Below are 19,897 nucleotides of genomic sequence, written 5' to 3'. Positions count from 1 at the left end.
TTCTTCTTCTTCTTCTCCTCCTCCTCCTCTTCCTCCCTCCTCTTCCTCCTTCTCTTCTTCTTCTTCTCCTCCTCCTCCTCCTCCTCCTCCTCCTCCTCCTCCTCCTCCTCCTTCTTCTTCTTCTTCTTCTCTTCTTCTTCTTCCCCTTCTCCTCCTCCTCCTCCTCCTCCTCCTCCTCCTCCTCCTCCTCCTCCTCCTCCTCCTCCTTCTTCTTCTTCTTCTTCTTCTTCTTCTTCTTCTTCTTCTTCTTCTTCTTCTTCTTCTCCTTCTCCTCCTCCTTCTCCTCCTCCTCCTCCTTCTTCTCCTTCTCCTCCTCCTTCTCCTCTTCCTCCTCCTCCTCCTCTTCCTCCTCCTCCTCCTCCTTCTCCTCCTCCTCCTCCTCCTCCTCTTCCTCCTCCTCTCCTCCTCCTCCTCCTCCTCTTCCTCCTCCTCCTCCTCCTCCTCCCCCCTCCTCCTCCTTTTCTGGTCTTCCCAATCTTGCCATTCCTGATGTTAAGGAATGGCGTCACGCTATCCAATCAGTCTTTTACCCGCATTCAGACCAAGGGAGCAAAGGGTTTTCCTCAGCCAAACAGTCCATCCCCATGAGCTCTAGGTCAGTGGAGACCATTTGTGTTTTCAGATGGCAACCAGCTTTTATGAAAAACTGTAGAGCCTTCTTGAAAATATTCAATCCTGCTTGAACAGTGTCTGTTGTCTCTTCAAAAGCTGGAGACCCAGGTGTGGTGATGCACGCCTGTAATCCCAGTACTTGGGAGACTGAGACAGGAGGATCACAGGTTTGAGACTAGCCTCAGCAACTTAAGAAGACCCTGTTTCAAAATGAAAATATATAAAGGACTGAGGGTATTGCTCAGATGTAGAATATCCCTGTGTTCAATCCCCAGCATAGCTTGCTCTCTCTCTCTCTCTCTCTCTCTCTCTCTCTCTCTCTCTCTCTCTCTCACACACACACACACACACACACACACACACACATCTGGAGAAAAGAACAGTATTAAACACTAAATCTCCCAGAAAACTGTCAGTATCCTAAGACATGTCTTTTTTTTTTTCAGCTTGACCCTGTTCTTCCTGTTAATCTGACTCATTCATGTAATTTACCTTTCCATAGAGTAGATGCAGCTGCACTCTTAATGATGGCATTAGCAAAAAAAATAAAATAACATAGGTGCTAGGAGTTTGAGATAATATACACTTTCTGACCTGAGAGACTTAGAGCCTCGGGAACATTTTCATGAATGAATAATAAAGCTGGGCGTGGTGGCACACGTTTGTAATCCCAGCATTAGGAGGGCTGAGACCTGAGGATCGCAGTTCATGGACAGCCTCAGCTACTTAGTGAGGCCCTCTGCAACTCAGAGAGACCCGGTTTCAAAACAAAGAATAAAAAATAGGGCAGGGGCTGTAGCTTGGAGGTCGAATGCCCCTGTGTTCCATCCCCCAAAACACGCAACAACAAAAAAAGAATGAATAATAAGACACATACACTGGGTCCCATCTTTCACTGAAGTCATTCATTCCTCCGGGAAAAGATGATGCTTGGGCCAGTGGCAACTCAGAGCAGTTTGGGATTTTAAAAGGACTGGAAAGTGAGGATATTTTGGGGAAAGGAAACGCCTTTTAGGAGAGGGCAGAGGAAGAAAATGTAACCAGAGAAGCTATGTGGTTACTGCCTGTTGATAAATCATAAATTGAAAACATCACAAGTCAAAAATTTATTTGTTTAATGTTAAGTAACCACAGAATACCACAACTTGTAACACAGTACACTGGAGGGTCTCAGTTGCTTCCCACCATGATGATGGACTTGACTCATGGCTTGCTGAGACAATAAGACCACATATCATGGGTCTGAACATGACTGTACAAGCAGACTGTGTATCACTAGCCCAGGAAAAAAATCTAAATTCACATTTCAAAGTACAGATCCTACCAAATGTTTATGGATTTCACACCATTGTAAGGTCAAAAAACCAAAAGTCAAACACTGTAAGTTAGGGACCCATCTCTAACATAAATCCCACTTTCCTGTGGCTACAGATTACAGAGCGGAGGAAGGTGGACTCAAGGCCAGGTACTTGCTGGTGGAGGGATTGCAACGACCCAGGGGAGAAGTGGTGAGGCCTGAAATGAAGCAATGTCAAGACCATGGAGAGAGTAAAAGGGATTAGAGAGAGATTTAGGAGACAGGATGAACAGGACTGATAGGGGATGGGAGAGGAAGAGCATAGAATAATTACGCATCTTCTAGTGGGCACAAAGAGATGGACGGTGGGACTGCCCCACTTTCTGCGGAGATGGGCAGGTGCAGAATGTGAAGGGCCAGGGATCACAAGTTGAGAGTTGGACAGGTTGAGTTTTATGTATCTGGGGAAGGGGGTAGCATGCAGAGGTGTGCCACCCTTCATCCTGTAAAGAGATACAGTACTCCGGTGAACACTCACCAGTGGCTGGCTTCCCAAGAGTCAATTAACGTCACTTATTCCTCCACCCCTCTCTCCCTAGGCTCAAGTGAGACCTGAATCAATCATTTTCTGCAACCGTGCACATGAGCAGCCTATTTCCATTCCTCTTAATTATGGTTTTATTCATGCAGACTTCCCAGGCATGTCTCTTTGGGATTAAAATACTCCTTGCATTAGTATTTCAATTTCAAAGACTCGGCACACCATTTTCCCTCCTATAACTTCCTTGTTCTTGAACTGCATTGTTCCCCCCGGGTTTGGAGAACTTCTGGCTCATTTGGCACACAAATCATGTGCCTGTACTTCCAGTTTGCCCTAAAGTTTTAAAATGGTAAAAGGGATAGCTGTCCTCCTATCTAGAGGTTCTTCCCAGGACGTCAGCCAAACAAGTTCTTGCACATGTTTCACTACAGAAAATGACTATCCACACATTTACACAGGAAACAAAAAATCTTGCTGCAGGGTAAATAAAGTCTGGAATAACTTGACAAGTGTTCACCTCCTACAAATATTTGAGGAGCCAACATTGATTTAAGGATGTTCAAATGTGACGAAGAAATAATGGTCGGCGAGCATTTATAATCTCCCGTGTACATTGCAAATATCCTAATAGCTCATATCTTACATAAGTTATTCCTGAATCTCACTCCATTAATAAATTAAACAGAATGTAGGCTTTTTGAGTTTGTCTGGACTTTGCAGATCTTGTACCAACACCAAGAGGCTGATTTCACACTCCGAGTTCCCTCTAGTTAAGATAACGAGTAGCACGTGCCCACGCCAACAATTAGTCTCTGAGAATGGAGAATAAGTACAATGGCTCCTGCTAGCTGAGACTTCTTGTTGTAAAGGTGTTCCGTTTTCCCCATCTTCTCCTTTCTCTACCACTCCTCGTGGGAGAGAAGACCTCTTGCCTATGTAGGCAGAGGGTGCTCTTCACCTCCAAAAACTCCAACCTTGGGTTCCATTCTGAAATAGCTGGGAGCTGAGGGATGGCCCTGGCAGGCAAGTGATGGTCAGCATAGCTCTCTAAGACATAGACCTTCAACCATAACCCATGAGCCAAAAACAATTTAGATGGAACGAGCGAGAATCAAGCACAACAAGCATCCAAGTTAATCTGACACTAATTTAATGGGATGCATAACTGTTATGGTGTCGCATGGTAACTAGGCGTAAATGGAAAGCCGTTGGGATAAATGACCTTAATTAAGATTACTTTCCATCCTTCAAGTCAAATATTTCTAAAGACAATGGAAAGAAGGGGCAGCTTAAGCAATGGATGTCACTCTCTTCTCCCCCCTCCACCCTCACTATATCTTACAAACCCACACTCACATATGTGCACCCACAAACAGAAACACACACAATAGGAGGAAGCTGTTAACTCTCTAGTCCAGAGACTCACTTCCTCTCAGCCTTCTCCTTGATGGCGAGCCCTGCAATGCCATGTTCTGATTTTAGAAGGACATTCTTGTTTCAGTCAGCATTCTCACTGCTATGGCCCAAGAAGCCTGACTGCACCAGCTTAGAGGAAGGAAGATTTGCTTAATAGTGCTGAGGGTATAGCTCAGAGGTAGAATGCCCCTGGGTTCCAACCCCGGTACTGCAAAAATCAATTTTTTTTAAAGATTTAATTGCTCACATTTTTTGAGCTTTCAGGGTTCAGTCCATGTTAGGCCAGGTCTGCAAAGCTCAGGGCATAGTAGCAAGAAGCATAGAGAGGTAGAAAGCAAGAACTCTGCTTTCACATTATGGGGGCCAGATGTTAGAGAGAGAGTAAGGGAGGAAGGACCACATAACCACCAAGGCCACACCCCCAGAGACCCTCTTCTCAGTCAAGCACACCTCCAACATGGCTGCCTACTCTCCATAAGAGAATGTCTTGGAGGACATTCTAAATCCAAATAATTACAATTTTGTGCTCCCTTAAGTCACAATATCCTCAATATCTAGGCTTCGATGAATAATGAAACAAGAAAACCCGAGCTTAAAGATGTGGAGGGAGGATAAAGAAAGATTGAGGAAGGAAAATGAAAGGCCCCTTGGACACTGGGTTCTGAGTGCCCCTGATCAAAGAAATGGTGTCTGGATATGCGGGGTCCTATATATATTTTTTGGGGGGGAAAGCTATGATAGAAACGCACACCTTGCCAGGTAGCAATGTGCCATGTTAACACATATGAACATAAGGAACCGTCTCCACATGGATGTGTGCCTTCAGTATTGGAGGGAAAGGGATGAGGAACCATCAGTTATACTGCAAAGCTAGAGGAAATGCTCAGCAGAATCAACTGCAAAACTAGAGGCTGCTCTGGATGCAGGAGGGAGCTGGCCAGAGAAGAGTAAATGTTAGCAGATGAGGAGAGCAGCAACAGCTTGGAGGGAGGACTTGTCCAAAGACAAGGAGCCCAATTTGTGCATGAGTTAAGGGAAAACAACTATGGCTCCATAGGCCCTCGGTGAGGGCTTTGTACTCGACCTTCATGGCCACTCACAGACATTCTCCAAGTTGGGAAACTGGCGCCTGAACCTGGCACAAGCGGGTTAGCCTCTTCATGGACCAGGGCACCTCCCTGGCACATTGGAATCACCAAGGGAGTTGGAAAAAAATGTTGATTTCTGAGTCCCACACACAGTGATTCTGATTTAAGTGATCTGGACAGATATATAGATACAGGGTTTTTCTAAAGCTTCCAGACAGCTATACCATTCCTGGGTATCTTTCCAAAGGAACTGAAGTCAGAATATGATAGTGATACATGCATATCCATTTTTATACCAGCAAAATAGCCAAACTATGAAATTATTCTAGATGTCCATCAATAGATGGATGAATTGCAAAATTATGGGATAAGCACACAATGGAATTTTACTCAGCTATAAAGAAGAACAAAATTATCTCCTTTGCAGGGAAATGGATGGAACTGGAGAATATTATGTTACATGAAATTAGCCAGTCATAGAAAATGAAGGATCATAGGTTTTCTCTCATACGTAGAAACTAGGGAGAAATTGGCCTAGAAGAGGGATTCCAGATAAAGGAGGAGAAATCCCAGTGGAGCAAGAGAGGGTATCTAGGGGGGAGAGGTGTGTAGGTATGGGAGGCGGGTGAGGCTTGGTAAAGGAAACACTTCAGATAACACTATCTACATATATGAAAGCATCAGTGCCAATCTCAATATTATGGATGGGGAAGAAGAGGGAGTGAGGAGGGACCAGCAGGGAGGCTCACCGAATGCTATGCACATGTATGTTTCTCTCACGCTGAACTCTGTTATGATGTGAATCTACAATGAACCAATAAAAATATATTGTAAAACATAAGAAGAGGAGGATTCTCACATGTGGTCCAGGAGGAGAGTCACATCCCTAGAGGGTAAGGGTTAGATTCCAGGCATGGGTTCTCTCACCACTCACCACCTGGCAGGGTCTTTGGCTTCTCAGATTCTTCAGAAACATGATAATGCTATCCCGTGTCAAATAGCCTCTGAAAACCCAACATCTAGATAAAGGGCAGAGTCTAACGAAGGCTCGAATAAGAGGAATGCTCCTCTCTATGCCTACATAGGTAAGTTTGGGGGAGTAGAATACAAGAGCAATATTTGTGTTCCCTTCTCAGAAGTGAAGAAAAGATTCAAACATGCTAACCCTCTCAAATTGCCCTTCCTCTAACACTCAACCCACCCAAACCTCTCCTCAGCATCCCAGGTTTTGGCAAAAGCCGCTGCTCTTTCCTAGAATCCCTAAGAGTTTAAAGATCTCAGCTGGCGTCACCTTGAGTTCTGTGCTGACCCAAGAAACACATTATGTCTCATAGGTTTGATAGCATCAACCCGCATCAGAGGCTAGACGCCTGGCACGTGGCGATCCAACAGATGGAGTCCACCATGGCCTCCCTGTCTGAGTCTGCTGGGTTATTTGAAGTCAACGTCCCTGACTACAAGCACCTGAGACAATGCAGAGAGGAAGCCCGCCAGCTGAAGGAGCTCTGGGACACCATTGGAATGGTGACCTCCAGTATCCATGCCTGGGAGGCCACTGCATGGAGGGAGATTAACGTGGAAGCCATGGGCATGGAGTGCAAACGGTTCGCCCGATACATCCGGAGCCTGGACAAGGAGGTCAGGGCCTGGGATGCCTTCATGGGCCTGGAAAGCACCGTGTCGAACATCCTGACCTCCCTGAGGGCCGTGGCTGAGCTGCAGAACCCAGCCATCCGCGACCGGCATTGGAGGCAGCTAGTGCAAGCCACAGGCATCAGCTTCACCATGGACGAGGACACCACCTTGGCACACCTTCTGCGGCTCCAGCTGCACCGCTTTGAGGATGAGGTCCGGGGCATTGTGGACAAAGCCGTGAAGGAAACAGGCATGGAGAAGACCTTGAAGGAGCTACAGGCCACCTGGGCTGACATGGAATTCCAGTATGAGCCCCACCCGCGGACTGACGTTCCCCTGCTGCGGTCCGACGAGGACCTCATTGAAGTTCTGGAGGACAACCAAGTCCAACTTCAGAACCTGATGATGTCCAAGTACATCGCTTTCTTCCTGGAAGAGGTGTCGGGCTGGCAGAAGAAGCTGTCCACAGCTGACGCCGTCATCTCTCTCTGGTTCGAGGTGCAGCGCACATGGTCTCACCTGGAAAGTATATTCATTGGATCTGAAGATATCCGGGCTCAGCTGCCCCAGGTACCTGCTAAGGAAATCCTGCTCTGTCTAATGACACCCTGTTCCTCTTTGGCCTGAGTTCTTTCCTTTTCTCCTTCATTGCTTTGGATATACTCATGGGCACCTCCCACCAACACTGACTTACCCACCACCAGAAGTCAAACAGAGGTCAAGAGAGAGAAACCGAGAAGATGCCAATCAGTTTGTCTTAAGTTGAGTGGGAAACCCCAGGCGTGGTTGTGCACTACCTAGTACTTGCGAGGCTGAGACAGGAGGATCGCAGGTTCAAAGCCAGTCTCAGGAATTTAACAAGATCCTCGGCAACTTAGCAAGACCCTGTTTTAAAATAATAAAGTTTTCCAGGCGTGGTGGCGCACTCTTGTAATCCCAGAATTCGGGAGGCTGAGACCTGAGGATTGTGGCTCGTGGACAGCCTCAGCTATTTAGCAAGGCCCTTCGCCACTCAGTGAGACCCTGTTTCAAAAATAAAAAGACTAAAAACTAGGGCTGGGGGTGTAGCTCGGAGGTACAATGATGCTAGGTTTTATCCCTGGTACCACAAGAAAGAAAGAAAGAAAGAAAGAAAGAAAGAAAGAAAGAAAGAAAGAAAGAAAGAAAGAAAGAAAGAAAGAGGAGAGAGAAAGAAAGAAAGAAAGAAAGAAGAAAGAGAGGGAAAGAAAGAAAGATAGAAAGAAAGAAGGAAAGAAGGAAAGAAAGAAAGAAAGGAGAGAGGGAAAGAAAGAAAGAAAGAAAGAAAGAAAGAAAGAAAGAAAGAAAGAAAGAAGAAAGAGAGGGAAAGAAAGAAAGATAGAAAGAAAGAAGGAAAGAAGGAAAGAAAGAAAGAAAGAAAGGAGAGAGGGAAAGAAAGAAAGAAGAAAGAGAGAGGGAAAGAAAGAAAGATAGAAAGAAAGAAAGAAAGAAAGAAAGAAAGAAAGAGTTTAAAAAGTGAGGGTTAGGGGTGTAGCTTGAAGGTATAATGCCCCTTGGGTTCAATCCCCAGTTCCAAAAGAACAATACTTAAAATTAAAAGATAAGTAGGAAAAAGAAAGGAGAATTGGTTCCATCTTTTTTTTTCTTTTAAATACACACAAGAAAGGAGATAGAAAATATTAGCTACCACTACCTAGGATAAGATCCTCCTGACTATTCCATAGATACTCAAATTCAGATTCCAGAGGGAAGTGAGTTTCCTATACAGGCAAATTCAAGATCCTTCTCATCAGGGAACCCTTCTGGAACCCCCTGACCTGTGCTAACAAACCAAATATCAACCAAAAGACCCAGCCAAGTACCCAACAACGCATGGCCCTGGAAAACCCATTCTTCCCATTATTACCTTTCCAGTGTTTCTCGCTTCTAATTAATCCTCATAAATGCACCATCAGCTAACCCCTCTCCAATCTCACTCCAATTCTTCTTAAATTTTTCTGCAGCCGTCTTCCGCGTCCCTTCACTCGTGCAAGTTCTTTGCTGCAGATAAATTTGATTTTGAAATGTCACTGGTTGTCCGGGACTGGTTTGGAAATTCAAGCATAGTCTATCCAAGCAGGACAGCTTCCCAGCATGCCCCACAAGAGCATAATTAAGTGTAATAGGGTAGATTAAAGGTTGTACATTCACAATGAAAAAATAACAGGGAACACTTCTGCCATGGCAGTTGCTGTTAAGCCCCACTGAATGGGCCAGATTTTACTTATCTCAGATGGCAGCTACTGAGGAAGAGCGGGCTTAATTAGAAGCCAGTGGTCTGGAAGCTGGTGGCTTCAGTAGGAGATCCCTGAGAGTTCCTCATTAAAGATATTAAAGAACTTAGGATCTAAGCAGGGCTGCAGGTTTATATACAAAACACGTAAGTGCATTTGTTTTCTTTGCTTTAATAATACAATGATTTCAACGCATAATCTGTAATAATCCCACACCCTAACCGGTAACTGTTTTCATCCATTGTGACTATTCCCCAACTTTTGCTCATGTGCATACATTTTTCGACATGATTGCTCCCGGAATAATTACAGCTTTCTGTCCAGCTCTTTTTGTTTGAACGCTCATGCCGGAAAATTTCAATACATCTATAACTTTACTAGAAATGTCTTTTATTGTTGCTATTTTAATCTAAGTTTCCTGTTATCTTGAAATTGAAACAGAGGAATGAATCGGTTTGTGGCTCGACCAACCCCAAGAAAACTGGAGTGAGAAGTGTCATTTTTAATTTGAACATAAGACCTCGTTGAGGAAACGGAATTTATTTTCTCCAGCTCTCTTGTTTTTAGAACTTCCCGGAAGACAGGGCAAGGATGGCAGGTCTGGGCTTCTGTCCTGAGGCTCTCTTCTACAGCTGTGGGACCTTGAACAACTTTTGTGAATTTTCTGTGCATTGGTTTCCTCCTAAATACATTAGAACAAATATTGATACCAACTCCAGAGAGTTCATTAAAGCGACGTACAGAAGCGCAGCACATTATGACTGTTGTTTTGAAATAATAATAATAATAATAATACCATAGACTTTTGCCAGTCACCAGATGTTGGGCTAAAATGCTTTGCATATATCAGTCTCTCGATCATTTTAACGATATTGGGAGGCTGGCTGTAAGTGTTTGTGGGGGTGGGTAATGGCATCTAATTTTTTACTTTGATTATAGAAATGTTTTCCTGAACCTAGAAAACACATTAGATCTGTATCTGCTTGGCTTAGGAATCATGGGCTTTATGCCTGGGGTGGGGTGGAGCTTCCTGAGACCTTTCTGGGGGTGGTCCTCAAGGTCACAACCATTCTTGGTGATCACACTAACATATTACTTGCTTTTTTTAAAATTCTCATTCTACCATGAACCCAGAGATGGTGTTCATCAGAAGCTGTACATCATGTAAAATCACAATAAACTGAAAGTTGAAACAGATAATGAGAACAGAACTGACTCGTGTTAAGTCAGACATTAAAGAGATTTGTGGGAACATAAGAAAGTAAAAGGATGCCACTTTTCTCCAAGTTATCTCTTTGTTTTTGTTTTTGTTTTGGAAAACACAATTATTTTAGATATGAACATGTCATTGGTGCTTACATAATGGATTCATTATCATTAATTTTTAAATGAACTAAATAGTTTAAAAGTTTCTTTAAAAACTACGTTAGCCTCTGCTGAGCATCATGGGATATGCCTATAATCCCAATACATGGGAGGATGAGACAGGTCTCAGGTTCAAAACCAGCCTCAGCAGTTTAGAAAGGACCTCAGCAACTTAGGGAAACCCTGTTACAACATAAAATAAAATAGGACTGGGGGTGTAGCTCAGAAGTAGAATGCCACTGGGTTCAATCACCTGTGCCACAAAAAGAAAAAAAAAGCATAGAGGTTCCAATACCACAATGTATAACTGCTGTTTCACGCTCTGTTATTTACCCTTGGAATCCAACCCAGGCCCAAAACTCTGCTGCTGAGTGGTCACACAAGCAGGTTTCTCTGGAATTGAGGGGAGGGTTGTCCAATTTTTCCCCCATTTTTTTATTCATAGGACTCTAAGAGATTTGAAGGCATCGACGTTGACTTTAAAGAACTAGCTTATGATGCTCAGAAAACTCCAAATGTAGTGGAGGCCACCAACAAATTAGGTCTTTATGAAAAACTGGAAGACATTCGAAGCAGGTAAGGCTCTGCTCGCCATCCCATTGGCCATGGGGGACGCCTCCTTCCCTCACTCTCTCTGAGACTGTCCTTATTAACATCCTGAGGACATAAGTGTGTGGGGCTGGGACTGGCTTTGCCTGTATGTTCAGGTAACGTGGGTTATTATCAGGGTGTTGATGCTGATGTAAATATGCCAATGTGTGTATGTTTGCAATAGCTCTAAGTGTTTTTTGCATTAACTTCTGCATATACCCTAGATACTCCATATCCAGTCATCCCTCAGTGTCCACTGGAATTGGTTCTAACATCCCCCCCCCCGCAGATATATAAAAATCTGCAGAGGCTCAAGTCCCTTATATGAAATAGCATAGCATTTGCAAATAACTGATGCATATCCTCTCGTAGACTTTAGATCATGTCCAGATCATTTATAATATCCAGTACAAAATAAAAGTTTTGCACAGGATTGTACTGTGTTGTTAAGGAAATAATGGCAAAAAGGAAAAGGTCTGCTCAGTATAGATGCAATCCTTTTTCTAATTATCTTTGGTCCACAGTTGGTGGACTGACTCCTCAGATGCAGGACCCCTGGCTGCCCAAGGACCACTGTGTTTGCATTGGGGTAATGTGTGCACCTGTAGGTCCATGCATTCTTCACCAGGAAATCCTGTGTTCTGTGCCCTCAGATTGTGCCTCTGTGAGAAGGCCCTGGCGGAGTACCTAGACACCAAGAGACTAGCCTTCCCTCGGTTTTACTTTCTCTCCTCTTCTGATCTGCTAGACATCCTTTCCAACGGCACGGCTCCGCAACTGGTAAGCTGGGGCAGCGCCTGCAAAGAGGTCCAGGAGGACTGATGAGCTTCCAACTGAGCATCCTCTCTCTAGAGGTGGAGAGACCTGTGTTACAGACCTCTGCCACCACCAGCAACATTACTAATCTGAACACTTTCTTTTTTCTTTTTTAAATTTTTTTGCTGGTCCATTGTAGCCATGCATTTTAATGGGATAAAAGATGGTGGAGACATACATGCACACATTACCCATTTAGCCCTTACCCAATCCCCATCCCATTCCCTCCCCCTTCATCCTTCTCATGCTTGGCTTAGTGATTGACTCTGATAGGTTTGTTAAAGTACATCGTGTGCTTTAGAGAGTTTCCTCTGAGCACTTTCTTCATCCCTACCATTTATCATGGAAACTCAGGATGCAGCCCAGCTCTTCTGCTGCGACTTCCAAAAGTGGGACCGGAGATGCTTTGTGGATGGCAAAGGTGGCTGAGGCTAAACCTTGACAGAGAATGCCTTTGATCTGAAAAGAGACCCAAGAAATAGTGGCCCATGGTAACAGCTATATAAAAAAGAATGAATTCTGTCATTTGCACTAATGCTGATAGCACTGGAAGACATTGTGTTAAGTGAAATAAGTCAGGCATGGAAAGACAAATGCCACAGGTACTCACATACAGAGGCTGACGCTGACCTCAAAGCTGTAGGGAGGAGAATAGTTAACCAGAGCCTGGGAAGAGTATGGGTGAAAGGGGGAAGGAGAGGGTGCTTAATGGGTACCAGGGTGCAACTGGTTAGGAGAAATCGCTTCTCATGTTATAGCACCACAGGATAACTGTGGTTGATGAACGTTTCTCGCATATTTTTAAATAAAGAGAGAGGATTTTGAATGTTCCCACAAAGAAATGATAATTATCAGGTTTGATGTGATGGATGCACCAATTAACCCTGATGGGATTATTATGCATTGCATACATGTGTCTAAATGTCTGTCACATGATATCTCACAAATGTGTATAATTATAGTGTATCGATTAAAAATAAAAGTTCAAGCCAGACGTGGTAGCGCATGCCTGTAATACCACTACTTGGGAGGCTGAGACAGGATGACTTCAGGTTCGAGGCCAGTACTATAAGGTGACTTAGCTAAATTCTGTTCAAAATAAGAAGCAAACTAAGGTCGGGGTATAGCTCAGAGGTAGAATGTCCCTGGGTTCAATCCCCAGGACTAGTAAATATAAAAATAAATAAATAAAAATAGAAATATCCACCAAGAAGTGTGACAGCTATTATTTCTGTGGAGAGACAAGATTGGACGTTTGGTTAACTGGATAATGAGGTGTTTAGTGGACAAAGCATAGATGAGGAGTCTCAAATATTACATTCTAGTCTTTGTAGTCACATACTATCTATACAGCCTTGAGCATATTACTTTTCATTGTTGTTGTTGTTGTTACTGGGGATTGAACCCAGAACCCAGGCTGAGCGTTTTGCCTCTGAGCTACAGCCCCAGATTCTTTTAATTTTTTTATTTTGAAGTAGGATCTTGCAAGTTGGGTGTGGCGCCACATGCTTGTATTCCCAGTAATTGAGAGGCTGAGACAGGAGGATCGTGGGTTCGCGGCCAGCGGTGTCTGTACTGCCTGCTGCCCACAACTTTCCTTCCTTCTTCCCATGACCAGAGTTTTTAGTTCTTTCGTTTTTATTTGGACTGAGAACATAAAGCCAAAATATTGTGCTCAGACACTGCTTGGACATGTTCTTTTCCCCTTCTCTGTGTGTGTGTGTGTGTGTGTGTGTGTGCGCGCGCGTGTGTATGTGTGTGTGTGTGTGTGTGTGTGTGTTTTATTATTATTATTGATTTGGAATATACCTGTGTTTATTTCTCTTTGCTTTAAGTTTTGGCAGGCATTATTTCCTCCTCACTGATTTTATGATTTGAATCTGTAGAATACTGATTTGATTCTGAGAATCAACCCATGCAAAAGCTAAGCACACTCAGAGAAGTGTCCCTCCTCCTTTACTCCCCCCACATCACTATTTCCCCTCTAACCCTTACAGGTAGCCAGCCAGTTTCATTAGTTTCTGGTTTATCTTCCCTATGTTTATCTTTGAAAAAAATGAGCCAGCATCCATTTACATTTATTCTAGTACATTTCCTTATCTCCCCCTTCTTTCTTGCACAAAAGGCAGCATGCTGTGTATTCCTGTGTGCCTTTTGCTTTTTCCCCCCTTAGTTATATATCCTGAAAATTATTCCATATCAATTCACAGATCTCTCTCTCTCCACTCGCTCTCTCCTCTCTCCTCTCTCCTCTCCTCTTCTCTCTCTCTCCACTCGCTCTCTCCTCTCTCCTCCCTCCTCTCTCTCCTCTTTCCTCTATTCTCCTCTCCTCTCCTCTTCTCTCTCTGTCTCTCTTTCTCCACTCGCTCTCTCCTCTCTCCTCTCTTCTCTCTCTTCCCTCCTCCCTCTCCTCTCCTCTCCTCTCCTCTCCTCTCCTCTCTCTCTCTCTCTGTCTCTCTCCACTCACTCTCTCCTCTCCTCTCCTCTCTCTCCACTCACTCTTTCCTCTGTCCTCTCTCCTCCCTCCTCCCTTGCCTCTCTCCTCCCTCTCCTCTCCTCTCTCTCTGTCTCTCTCTCTCCACTTGCTCTCTCCTCTCCCCTCCCTCCTCCCTCTCCTCTCTCCTTCCTCTCCTCTCCTCTTCTCTCCCCTCTTCTCCTCTCCCCTCCCCTTCTCCGTCTCCTCCTCTCCCTCTCCCTCTCCCTCTCCCTACCCCCGCCTCTCTCTCATACATTTTCATCCTCTTCCAGGGACCAATACATCATCATTTGGCCACAGGTCATTTCTAATATTTCACAACTACAGATGATATGACATTGAATGACCTTGGACTTTTCATGTTTGAGGTCTGTCTTCCAGATAGATTTCCAGCCGTGTTAATGTTGACCAAAGGGTAAATGCGTATGTTATCCTGTTAGATGTTGCCGAGTTTCTCTCTATGAGCAATTGTGCCATCACCAATGGGTGAGAATTTCCCCAACTGAGCCCAGAGATGGTGTCCATGCATGGGCTTTTAGTTTGTTGATAAGAAGCAAGTACTAAAGAGAGATTTGCCCTTCTATTGAAGGCCCTTCTGTTTTTGCTATAGATGGAAATATTTCCAAAGTAGCCCAGGCACCATGGGCTCGAAATTAGTATCACACCACCATTCTGTTTGGTAGTTCTGTGTTCACTTAGTCTAGATATAGAAGGGGTCAGGTCACTGCCAGCCTTTCTACATCCTTAGTACACAAGGTACTCGCTCTTGCATACTGTGGTTTATTTATCATTGAGTAAATCTTCGAGTAGCCTCCCTATATACCCTAGGGAATAAATCATAGTAGGATAATTCCTAACTCTTCCTACATCTATGAGTCTGTGGTTTCACAAGCAAGTGATGGCATAGTTAGGTTTGGAAGTCATGGGTCACGTGGCACGTCCTCTATCCCTCTAGTTACTGCTCTGCTATTTGTTATTATGGAAAAGACATCTGAGACCTGTCTCCTTTAAAACAACAACAGCAAAAACAAAAACAAAACCCTTTCTAGACAAGTCCAGTTTCTTTCTTTAGATCTCTATGGAAATTAAAATCGAAGTTTAAAAAATGTGAATTTGTTCAGGTACTTGCTATGTTCTGTTTAAAATTTTCTGACACGTGATGAGGTCTTTTTTTCCCCCTCTTATCTAAAAACCACACCCTTTGTTGTCTTAAAAATAGTTTTCTTCCAGTGTGTTTTAAAGCTTATATTCTAATTATCTGAATATTTTTCCCATGGGTTCATCATAGATTCATGAATACATTCTATTTTCTTGGTTTCGTAGGCATTGCCTTCTCTTTAGTCATGGTTTTAATCTCCTAGTCCTCTTCTTTGGCATTGCTCAGCAATTTCTCAAGCCTTTCTACCACGTTTAATCTTTGTGTCAGTTTAGCATTTCAGTATTATTAATAGTTATAAACTGCATCATGTCATTGTTGGTTTCTTTGTTTCTCTGTCAACTCATCTTTAACCTGGCATTTCATAAATTCATGTGTTTTTTTTTTTTTCTCATTTAACTGAAAAAAAAAAAAAGTGAGCCGGGCGTGGTGGCTCACGCTTGTAATCCCAGCATTTGGGAGGCTGAGACTGGAGGAACCGGATTTGCAGACAGCCTCAGCTGCTTAGTGAGGCCCTCTGCAACCCAGTGAGATTCTGTTTCAAAAAAAGATTAAAAATTAGGGCTGGGGCATAGCTCAGAGGTAGAATGCCCCTGGGTTTCAACCCTAGTACTGCCAAAAAAAAAAAAGGAAAGTAAAAGAAAGAAAGAAAGAAAGAAAGAAAGAAAGAAAGAGAGAGTGAGTGATATTTTTCAAAATCATTTCCTTCACTTATTAGAGTTTTTTTTAAATACAGATGCCCCGTACTCCTTGAGTTGTTTTCTGCTTCTTTTCAGCTGCAGGGTATTTTCCTAAATTCCATACTGGTTGTTTTTTTAAATCCATTACTTGTTCTTGGATAAATAAAGACCCATCCTATCATGGTGTCTGTCCCAAATCACTGTGGTCGTGTCCCTTTTAGTACCATCCATTTACCTAACAACTCTTACGGTTTTATATTATAATTTTATTGGAGAATTATTAATTATACAACATAGTGAGGTTCAAAGTGGTACAAACATACATGCACACATCACTTGGTATATTTTTTTTCATCCCTTCCCACTCCTCCCTTTTCCTCCTGGCCCATATTAGTGATATTGGTGATGATAGTTTCCCATAAGGAAACATCATTATTTGAACCGTTTCCTTCTTCAATCTTCTTTTATCCCTCACCGCCTCCCTCTCTCCTCTTCCACTCTTCTACTGGTCTCTCTCCTCATTTATATGAAGTCTCTTTCATTTTCTATTGTTTTCTCTAGATACCATATATCAGGAGAAATATACAACCTTTGTCTTTCTAAGACTGGCTGATTTTACTTAGCATAGTTTCTCTGGTTTCGTCCATCTTCCTGCAGATGACATATGTTCATTTTTCTTTACAGCAGAGTGAGGTTCCGCTGTGTGTATATGCCACATCCCCTGTATCCATTCATCCGTTTGAGGACACCTGGGCTGGTTCTATAATTGACTACTCAGAATGGTTCTGCTAGAAACAGGGTTACGCATTTGGCAAGATAGTATTCCAACTTCAATTTTTTGGAAGTATACATAGGAGTGGTATAGCTGAGTCATAGAGTGGTTTCATTACTAGTCTTTTGAGGAACATTTATACCAATCTCCATAGAGTTATACTGATTTACAATCCCACCCACAGAGTGTAGGAGTCCTTGTTTCCCCACTTTCTCACCAGCAGGTATGATTGTATTCTTCATAATTGTCGTTCTAGCTGGAATTTGATGGAATCTCAGTATTTTCTTGATTTGCACTTCCCTGATTGCTAATGCTGTTGAACATTTTTCCCCTCTATATTTGTTGGCCATTGGTGTTTCTTATTCAGTTCCTTTCATCTCATAGACTGGAGAGTTGGATATTCTATGTTTAGCGTTACAGCTCAGGGTGCCAGCAGCCTGAGGGATCTATCTTTTCAAGAAGCTCCACCAGAAGGCAGCTTTCTACTTATTGTCTTATTATTTAACCTGCCAGCTTCACCTCAAGACTAGAATAGGACTTCTGTCCAAATCCCCTCCCAGCACTACTTGTAAAGAACCTTAGCATCCTGAGACACCATCCCTAGGAGCAGCCCTGCAGAGGAGGCTTTCTGCCTCCTGTGAGCACATTTGTCTTTGTGTTATCCCCACCTGATGGTTGTCTGCTGAACTGAAAATGTTCCAACAGTGAAATGACTTCTTCTTCAGTCCCCATCACTACCCTCGAACCTCCAGATTTAAGCTTATTTACTTTATTTTCCGTCAGAATATCCTTCATTTCTCTCTTGTTAATGGTAGTATTTTTAAAATTTTTCTTATTGGTGCATTGTATTCATACATCATAATGGGATTTTTAAAAAGTTGTGTAGACATACAAGCACGCATTGCTCAGTTAGCCCCTACCCAATCCCCAACCCCATTCCCTCCCCAACCCTCCTTCCCATGCTTGGCTTAGTAGTTGACATCTATATGTTTGTTTAAGTACATCATGTGCTTTAGAGAGTTTCCCTCTCCCCCCTCCCATCCCCTCAGTTAGGTCACCTTATTTGTTCCTCTATAGGATCTCCTTTTTCACCTAGAGTTCCTCCTATGACCCATTTCTCCTTAGCTTCCACATATTAAGGAAAGCATCCGATTTCTTATTTTTTGTGACTGACTAATCTCGCTTGAGGAAGAAAGTTAATGAATTAAACATAGTATTTTCTCCAATCAGGTCCTACCTTCAGTAGATCAAGTAGGGATTAACCACATGGTCCCACCAGTTTGTAGTTAGTGCACTATTCCCACGCCTCTTATATTCCCTCCACCACTTCTCTCCAATTCACTTCGTTCCCATCTTCACACCACCACGATTCCCACAAACATTCTTCTAAATGCTTGGTACCCCACCACTCCATTCTTTATAAGCACTGCACCTGGAAGACCCTTAAAGAACCCTCACAGACAACTCCCAGGGCCCCTTCCCCAATCCTCTGGCATGGTGTCCTTCGTAGGTCCAGCGTCACCTCTCCAAGCTCTTTGACAACATGGCCAAGATGCAGTTCCAGCTGGACGCCGAGGAGAAGCCAACCAAGACAAGTCTTGGCATGTACAGCAAAGAGGAAGAATACGTGGCCTTCAGTGAGCCCTGTGACTGCAGCGGGCAGGTAGCGGGACCGTCCCTTCCCCTCCTTAACCCCCATAGCTCATGCTCCTGCATTCACATGTGGTTATCGTCAACTCCGGGCATGGTAGCCTGGGGCTGTGTCCTGGGATGGCCAGCTCCAACTGACATTGGGGTGGCCTCTAGTGCCCTGCTCTTTCTTCCTCTCTGGGAAGGACACATGTCAACCTTCATATCTCTTCCTTAAACAAAGACCTGTGTTGAGAGGAAAGAAATGCACATAAACAATTACCTGAGCCAACCAGAAAGGGATCTTAAAATGACTAGCTGCACCCGGAGATGTGAACAGGACAACCCCTGGAGCTGCCTGCAGGGGAATCCGGAGCCCTGACACATGAGAAAATATCCTTGGAAATCAGCCACTGTCTGGAGATGCCCCTTCTCTGTGCAAATGCATACAGAGCTGCTTCTTCCATGGCCCCTCCCCTGGAGAGCCAACTATCACCCTGTTCTAAAAACTTTCCCATCCTTCAGCAACACTAAAGTATAATCCTTGCCTTGTTCATTAATCTAAATGAGGCATTATCGCCGAGGGCTCTAATCTAGTGCGGAACAATGTCTGGGGAAGGGAGAGAGAGAGGGAAAGAAGATCTTGACAGGGTTCTACCTTTAACCACATGTATCTCAGAAAGCAATTTCAGTGCCAGAAAATAATTTCAAGTTCTCAGCTAGAAGGGAGTGGCCAAGAGCTCTGGGGTTTAGTTCAGAATGTAGGGTTTTGTTTCTGTTTTGTAGACACAGAAAGCGCTGAGTTGAGAAATACAGTCGTGGCTTACATCATTATATTCAGTGTAGAGAATCTACTTATAACTCAATCTGGCTCAACACAGATGTGGATTTCCTTGTATGAACTCTAGGTGGTAACCCCCAACCCCTGCACTCCATCATGCTGTTCTGTGTGTTCCAAGTTGGCACACCAGTGTAGCTCTCACCCAGAACCTCCTTGTGCCCCCCTGGTGACCATGCGGAGTTGTGCGCCATGCCTGGGCACCATATTTTTCATTCTGTCAACTGGGTGGAAAAGAACTTGTAGTACTGATCAGAGCATCTTAGGTTCCTGGTAACTAACCCAGAGTCCTTCTTCCAGGTGGAAATATGGCTGAACCATGTGCTTGCTCATATGCAGGCCACCGTAAGGCACGAGATGACAGAAGGCGTAACTGCCTATGAGGAAAAGCCCAGGGAGCAGTGGCTGTTTGACTATCCAGCGCAGGTAATCTCCCGTCCTCTGCTGCACCCTCTTTCTCTGCAGCCTGTGTTGGCCCTCTGTGGCTGCTGGACATCAGACTCACTATGTGCTTCACAAATGGGAGGGACTTGAATCCCAGACTGACATAAAGGGTCAGAAGAGGGAGCAGGGAGCCGGGCATGGTGGTGCACACTTGTAACCAAGTACTTGAGGACAATCTCAGCAATTTAAGGAGACCTAGTATAGCTCAGATGCAGAGTGCCTTTGGGGTTGGTGAAGGGGGAGAAAGGGAGAAAGAGAGGAAGAAGAAGAAGGAGAAGGAGGAGGAGGA

The 19,897-nt window shown here is 43.9% G+C and overlaps 1 protein-coding gene across 1 annotated transcript in view; it reads left to right on the top strand.

Annotated features, from left to right (window-relative positions):
* DNAH9 (dynein axonemal heavy chain 9) overlaps positions 1-19,897 on the top strand; it is a gene marked incomplete at both ends in the record, with an annotated part of 402,526 nt that overhangs the window by 84,593 nt on the left and 298,036 nt on the right. Inside the window, 5 exons of the mRNA XM_080712788.1 lie at positions 6,289-7,159; positions 10,652-10,782; positions 11,451-11,577; positions 18,208-18,360; positions 19,465-19,590. Of these exons, the coding sequence (XP_080568914.1) occupies positions 6,289-7,159; positions 10,652-10,782; positions 11,451-11,577; positions 18,208-18,360; positions 19,465-19,590 (1,408 nt within the window). The remainder of the gene's footprint in view (positions 1-6,288; positions 7,160-10,651; positions 10,783-11,450; positions 11,578-18,207; positions 18,361-19,464; positions 19,591-19,897) is intronic.

The sequence above is a fragment of the Muscardinus avellanarius genome, assembly GCF_963383645.1.
Source record: "Muscardinus avellanarius genome assembly, chromosome: 16".
Classification (NCBI taxonomy): domain Eukaryota; kingdom Metazoa; phylum Chordata; class Mammalia; order Rodentia; family Gliridae; genus Muscardinus; species Muscardinus avellanarius.
Note: the sequence above shows the minus strand (reverse complement) of the source record. Positions and strands in the feature narration are given on the sequence as shown.